This window comes from Diuraphis noxia, unplaced genomic scaffold (assembly GCF_037042655.1).
Source record: "Diuraphis noxia isolate RWA-SAM2 unplaced genomic scaffold, SU_Dnox_SAM2 contig0004, whole genome shotgun sequence".
NCBI lineage: Eukaryota > Metazoa > Arthropoda > Insecta > Hemiptera > Aphididae > Diuraphis > Diuraphis noxia.
Window position 1 is genome coordinate 23,932,971 of NW_028301714.1, and position 7,344 is coordinate 23,940,314.

The 7,344-nt window shown below is 28.3% G+C and overlaps 1 protein-coding gene across 1 annotated transcript; it reads right to left on the minus strand.

The window, feature by feature from the left end:
* Window positions 1-550: 550 nt before the first annotated feature.
* Window positions 551-7,097, minus strand: LOC149055874 (uncharacterized). The gene is made up of 7 exons (XM_089226965.1): window positions 6,953-7,097; window positions 6,737-6,886; window positions 6,479-6,570; window positions 6,192-6,347; window positions 6,003-6,104; window positions 4,178-4,357; window positions 551-787 (listed from the first exon to the last, which is right to left on the minus strand). The coding sequence occupies exons 1-7, from the start codon at window positions 7,095-7,097 to the stop codon at window positions 551-553; spliced, it is 1,062 nt and encodes a 353-aa protein (XP_089083091.1).
* Between the last annotated feature and the right edge of the window lie 247 nt (window positions 7,098-7,344).

Below are 7,344 nucleotides of genomic sequence, written 5' to 3' on the forward strand. Positions count from 1 at the left end.
TGTACTGTTATAACTTGTAGCGTAATCGAATAATAGGATAATCGACATTTTCTTAATACAGTCACGAAAAAGGACTGTTTTGGGTCAAATAATTTATATTGTGACTGTAATCATAACAAAAAAAAAAAAAAAATGATGCAACAGGTATAATGTATTTTACTAGTTTCAGTTAACGTTTCTTAGTCATGAGTCATGACTGTAGCCTCCTCAGTTCTTTTCCGCGCAAAACTGTTTTTGCTATACTTTACATATTTTGTAAGACGGAGACCACACATGCTGGTGTACTTGGTGTAATATCCACTTAATGTATAACCTATTTAAATGTCTTCTAAATACATATAAATTAAAATGTTTATAGTAATATAAGCTGCAAGTGAATAGTCAACACATATATGTATAGGTACTTCATATAGTTCATATAATATGTAATGACGTATACACTGGAAGGTATCTGGGGGGCTGACGACCACCCCACCATGGCTCTTTTTTGTTTCATAGAGCTATCAAACGTGCTTAGATCTTAATCATATACGTTTACATTGTCAAAATTTCACCGGTCCCTCGAAGAGATGTTACGGTTAAGTGCCAAACATTGCATTGTAGACGACGTCTTATGCACCTGAGATCTAGTCACTGTCCTCGATTCAATAGGCTTCCATAAAGCAGCCAAATGGCCTAAGCGGGCGTAGAAAGACGTGATTTTGCAGTTACGCCTCGGAGATGTTCTCCAATTCACTGATTTCACTGCCAAACATTGCAGTGTAGTTTGGTGTAGCCGAGATCGAGTCTGCAGACGAAATCCAATACGTAATTATAGTACATATTCGTTTGGACTCGGTAACTCGCTGGACTGATAGAATGAACCAGATTATGTCGCTTTTAATAACCCTATAGTCCGTAGCATAGAATATATACACATAATGTGTCATATAGATTTTAATGTTGATATACAAATTACAGTGAAAACTCGTTACAACGAAAAACTCTATATTACGTAAATAACATTAAGTTAATGTACAACATATATAATTTTAATCTATTGTAAATATATAATATATTATATTATAGAGTTTTCACTGTATAAAAATTATACCTAAATGGCTAGATAACAAGTTGGTCACTGCAAATAGTGCAAATCCTATCAATTCATAAAAATAAATATGCATGCAATGTTATTTGATTAGCTTATTTTAATTTTATATATTATAATTAATAATAAACCTCAATACGTTAATAAAAAATTAATTTATGTGACTTGTGAAAATCTCTGACTAAGAAAGGAAAATATCGTATAGAACCTTTATTTGAAAGTTTTTTTATCCAAGGACTAAATAATCCTTACGAATCAACAGATTCGATTAGAAAAATAGAACAACACAGAAAAAAACTGAAATCACAGCGATATAATACGAAATACAACATGTTACCTATTTAGTTTGTCGTGGAATTGGTTTCATGCATCATTGGCAAATGCTCAGAGTTTAAAAATCCAAATTGCTTGAACATTTAACATTGTTTTCTATTCCGTTATATTTTAGAATATGTTTCAGTTATTTGAAATCGTCATCAATATAGTTTTGTTTTTGTGTCACTCAGTAAGCTAGGTAGCTTATTTTGTTTATATATTAATTATTTAATTCTGTATATTATATAATACTATTGTTATTAGTTAATAAAATGTATATCATGTTGTACGTATCAGATATGTATGGACTGCACTAGACTGAGCTCACTATAAAATGGAAATTGCTTTAGATTGCTACATGAATTAGTGCTTTGACTATAATATGCTATATTGTATACATAGGATAAAGTACCTACATACAGTACCTATACGTGTATACTGCTGTAATCCTGCTTATAAAAGTGATTCTTTTTGAGTTTTGGAAAAGTGCATGATATATAATATTAAAAGCATGAAAAGGAAATTGACAGTTTTTTTTTGACGGATACACCCCTAGTATAGCTCGATAATAATATAATACGAATAAAATCGAACCTTATGATAATATAATATAAGTAAGGTGTGCCTATATGTATGAATGTATAGCCAAAAAAAAAAAAAAATAAATAAATAAATAACAATAGACACTTTTTCTTCTAAAGGCAAAAACAGATAAACTATTTTCAACAATTGTAAATTCATTCAGTACACTATTTCAAAGATCTTTATTATTTTATTAGGTATATATGTTCAATACTGATGAATGATAAAAATTGATAAATGATAATCTATGTAAAATTGGTTGCCCGTCTTCATGTTGAATGAATGCACAAAAAATACTTCTTTAAAATAAAAATAAAATAAATTTAATATGTATACCTATGGGTTTTTACATTTACCAACATTGTCCACCGATTGATTTTGTAAATCTATCTAATATATTTCTAATTCCACAGTATTCTATGTGATTAATATTAGGCATACTTAGATATAAAAATAATTATTTTTAAAATAAATAAAACAATTAAGAGTAATAATAACCAATAAGTAGGTAGGCATAATACATTTTATTTAACAAAAATGGAAATAGTAGGTACAAGGTACAATATTATATTAATATATAATATATATTATATATATATATATATATATAATGTTAAATCTATATATTTTTCTATTTATATCTGTATATAAATATAAATTAATGTAGGTTTGGATGAAGGTTAAAGACTTGCTACTAAATTACTACTGAACCAATTAGAACCAGATTTTGCACAGATGTTCCTGAGAATCTGGTAGTCAAGTAGTCAATAATAGCTTCGTTTTTCAACCACTATATTATTGGTTGCTATAGGGTGGCTCATGCAGTCACGCGTAAATTTCACTTTTGCTCACAAAATTTGAATAATCTTTTGCTAATAACCCTTAGGGGTTGCCCTTATATTTATTGACTTACTGTACGTATATTTATAGCATATAGGTGCAAAAACTACTCAACCTAATTCGATGAAAATTCTAGCAATTTTCCTTGGAGATATCAGAACAATTTAGATTATAGTTTGAACTACGTTCGAAAATATTCAATTTATTGAGTGCTAATCCAATGTTATAAAGACAAGCGGATTGCTCATCTCAACTTAATTAGTTCACAAATTGAGGTACTCCAATTTTTATTTGCACGTGAACCGAGTTACTTCCACTAAAACATAAATACACCAATATAGCACCAAAAATATTTTTTTTCATTTATTTCCCGTGAAAAAAAAACAATTATGTTTAAATTAATGTCATTGAATGTACAATAACGCAAATAACATAATATTATTGAGCTGCATGTTTTATCATGAATCAGAATATTGAAAATAAAATAAAATACTGTCATTGCTGTATTCGATAAGTATTAATTTGTTTTGAAACAATAAAACTACCGAATATGAATATGAATTAAATATTTCTCCTATTTTATATTACATTGGATGAAATGCAGAGATAAATAGGTAATAATATTAAAATGTCTTATTAGATGCGATCAACGTAGACTAATATTGCAGTTTTTGATAATAGACAATGTTATAAAGACACGCGTAGGACATGTATTGTAGGTTTTAAGGTTTTAAATACATTTACTCACCACTATTACATTTTATATTATCAAATAAAATATAAATTGTATTATAATACAAAAATTCGAAGTTAGATACAGGAGATGCCCTCCACCAAAACTATTTGTACACAACGTAAAAAATAATATTGTATAACTCAAATACCGAAAAGATATAATATAAGCAAGGGGTTGGTAATATTGCCACCTTGATATATGTGTGTATATATAATATATGAGTGTGTGTATGTTTGTAACGTAAATATTTATAAATACACCAATGAAGAAAATAATGTGATTATTGTGATTATACGAGTGGTCCTTCTGAGTACATATGGGTTAGATCTGTAGAGATAAATTTTGCGTGTGAATAGGTCGATCGTCACGTTTTTTGGTTAAAAATGAATAAGATAGGGGCCATTTATATAACCAAGTGGATATCCAACTTGAATAATTTAATATCCTACTTAATCATGTATAGATTAATCAATTACGTTAACCCCTATTTTTGCATTAATAATGCATAATATTTTATACAAATTCTTAATTTTGGCACTTAAACCCATGATTTTATAATTATTTGTAATTGTATATTTGTTTAAGGTTTATTACATAAATGGCACAAGTCAAACAACATCTGCAATTGGAATAGATATAATTGTCTGATTGAACGAAAAATTTAAGTTTATAGGCATTCCACATGGATTGTGCACTGTCCAGAGTTCTGCATTTTTTTTTAGTATTTTGGCATTTGATTTCCAACAGCACATATATCCAATAGTAATTATTTGATTGAATGTTAACATTATTATCTAAAATGTAGTAAAAATTAAACTGTAATAAAAAATGGCGGACAAGTGGGTATCGCTCTGCTGTATAGCAATATTGTTGAGTATTTCATTATAATGGATGTGTTATACTTGTATTCAATGATAAATCATTGCATACGGAAAACGATTTTTGTTAGTTTTTATGTTACCTACGCCAAATAAAATTATCATCTAAGCTTAAAGCATCATCTAAAATGAGTCAGTTTTATTTATTTATTTTTAACTATATTACATTCAAAAAGCTGCATTTGACTCTTCTATAGTTATTTCAACTACACAAAAATCCACTTCCCAACTTCCCCAACACATCTCCCAATTAATTATCACCAAACGTCTTGCTCGCTCTAGATGGCAGAGATCTCATCACCTACCTAGTGATAAAAAAACTTACAATTACCTTGCCTCTGTTCTCAAAAATACACCTCGAAAATTTAATTCAGACAATTATCAAAATTATATAAATTCCCTTTCAACAACTAACAATTCTTTATGGAAAGCTACGAAAAATTTACTTAACAAAAAAATATTTCTCCTCTTCTAGTACGTTACCCTGACAATACTTAAGCAATTTCTCACTTAGAAAAAGCTAATTTATTTGCCTTTGCCCTAGAATCTAGATTCACTCCCCGCCGAGACATACTTGATTCAGATCACTCATTCCACGTCGAATCATCTTTATCCCAAACCCTCCCTATGTCTCTATCTACAAAACATACCTCTCCCTCTGAAATTCAGTATATTATCAAACATTTTGTCAATAACAAATCTCCTGGCCATGATTTAATAACTAATAGAATCATCAAACATATTCCAAAAAAAGCAATCATACATTTATCACACATATTTAAGTCCATCATGCACCTGTCGTATATCTCGTCTACGTGGAAAAAATCAATCATAATATTAATCCATAAGCCAAGTAAACCACCAAATCTTCCCTCCTCATACCGCCCAATTAGTTTCCTTCCCTCCCTAGCAAAAATCCTTGAAAAAATTCTCTTTAAAAGAATTAACCAAATTATAACGGAGAAAAAAACAATTCCCAATACCCAATTTGGTTTTAGAAACAACTATTCTGCCCTGCACCATATACACAATCATTAATAATATCTCATCTGCCTTAGAAAACAAACACTATTGCAATGCCTTATTCTTAGATGTGGCTGAAGTCTTTGATTGGGTTTGGCATAAGGGTCTGCTGTACAAAATTCGTTTTCTTCCCGCACTTCTTTTTCTTACCATAAAATCCTTTCTCTTAAACAGATCATTCCAAGTTCGCCGTGAAAACGAATTTTATACCCTATAAATACTGAGGCTCCCCAAGGCAGCATTCTCATTCCTACGCTATATAATCTTTTTACCTCCGACATACCACGCTCAAATAATTCTACTCTAGCTACCTTTGCCAACGATACTGCTATTCTGTCTTCCAACAAATTTCTACAAGCTGCCACAAATCACCTCCAAGAACGTCTAGTAATTCTAGTAATTGTATACATGTAATAATTACAGATTATATATTTTATCTTTTCTAAAAAAAAAAAAACAATATAATATAAACTTTAAGTACCTAGCTATATGCTTAATAATTTTTTTTGCACCAAAACTTTAATAATAATAAACCAACCTTAAGTATTTTGGTTTTATCCACGTTATCGTAGGTGTCATCGAAATACCTCACGAAGTGATATTTAAAAAGTTCGATTTCGTACAGCACTGTTTTCACTTCCTATTTATAAACAAATTCAAATCTTATATGCTCAATCTGTAAATTATTTTCATTATTACTTTACTATATAGAATGATTTTTTTTTACTTTTTTAGAACTATGAAATTTTTTGTTTAATATTTTGTTTTTCTCTGTTAACTTTTTTGCTTTTAAAGCATTAGTTTTATTTGATAATAAATCATCAATCATCAAGGTTTTGCAAAAGAACTTGTAGTATTCATCTTCTTTTTCTTTTTCTAGTCTCTGCAAATTATTTTAACTTATTGTTTATTATTTGATTAGTATTTATTTACATATGTAAATAGCTAAAATAGAAATATCATTAATAATAATTCATGTATAGATATATTATACAATGGATAATGATATGATACTTTTGAAAACAGTGTTGTTTTTTTGTGGACATCTTTATCTTTAATGATTTTCATTTGTTGTTCAATGAACTCAGTTTTGTCATATTGTTCAGCTATTAAAAAAATTAAAGATATGCAAATCATTTTCTTTTTAGTATCAGAAGGGGGGATGAAATGGGGCAGTATGTAAAGTAAAAATGGTAGTTTTAAGTTTTTTAAAAAATAATCACATTGGTACACAAATTTAAATCTATGTACTTTTTTAGAATTTTAGCTTACCCACTAGTTTTTGTATTTCTTCAAATTGAATATTTAACTTTGATGCCATTTTTTTGTTGCAGTAAAGTTTATATCTGAATTCGTCTTCGTATTCTTTTATCGTTTTCTCAATGTTATTAATTTCACTCAATAACTTTTTTTTAACCATACCTAGAATATTTGTAAATATTAGTTTTCACCTATTTTTTTTTTTTTATAAATAATGCTTTGGTCAACTTTGTATTTGTATTTTTGTATTTAGTCTATTACGACTAATTTTTAATTCCGTAATTTCTACTTTCTTTTTTTCAATTATTTTTGAAATTGTTAGTGTTTGTAAGTCTAAGCTTTTTATCAACTTGATGATTTCGGATAATGACATTTCATCTGCTATAATGACTTATGTTTTTTAATGAATTTTAGAAAAATAAATATGGTTATGTGTATAACATACAGCATTATAATATATTAATATGACGCCCCAAGAAATGTAATCACTGAAAATCTTTTGCTAATATACTTTTCTTGCTCATAAATTGTAAATATGAAACCTAATAATTCAGCACATAAAATAATAAAATGTGAAAAAAAAAATAACAAAAAATGATCACAAATTCCTATAATCAAAA

What these genes read in the sequence shown, in the direction of transcription:
- LOC149055874 (XM_089226965.1), bottom strand. Translation starts at nt 7,097, where the DNA reads ATGTCATTATCCGAAATCATCAAGTTGATAAAAAGCTTAGACTTACAA. An exon ending in TACAAAAATACAAATACAAA is followed by an intron (nt 6,887 to 6,952) that starts GTTGACCAAAGC and finishes CAAATATTCTAG; the next exon opens with GTATGGTTAAAAAAAAGTTA. An exon ending in AAACAACACTGTTTTCAAAA is followed by an intron (nt 6,348 to 6,478) that starts GTATCATATCAT and finishes AATAATTTGCAG; the next exon opens with AGACTAGAAAAAGAAAAAGA.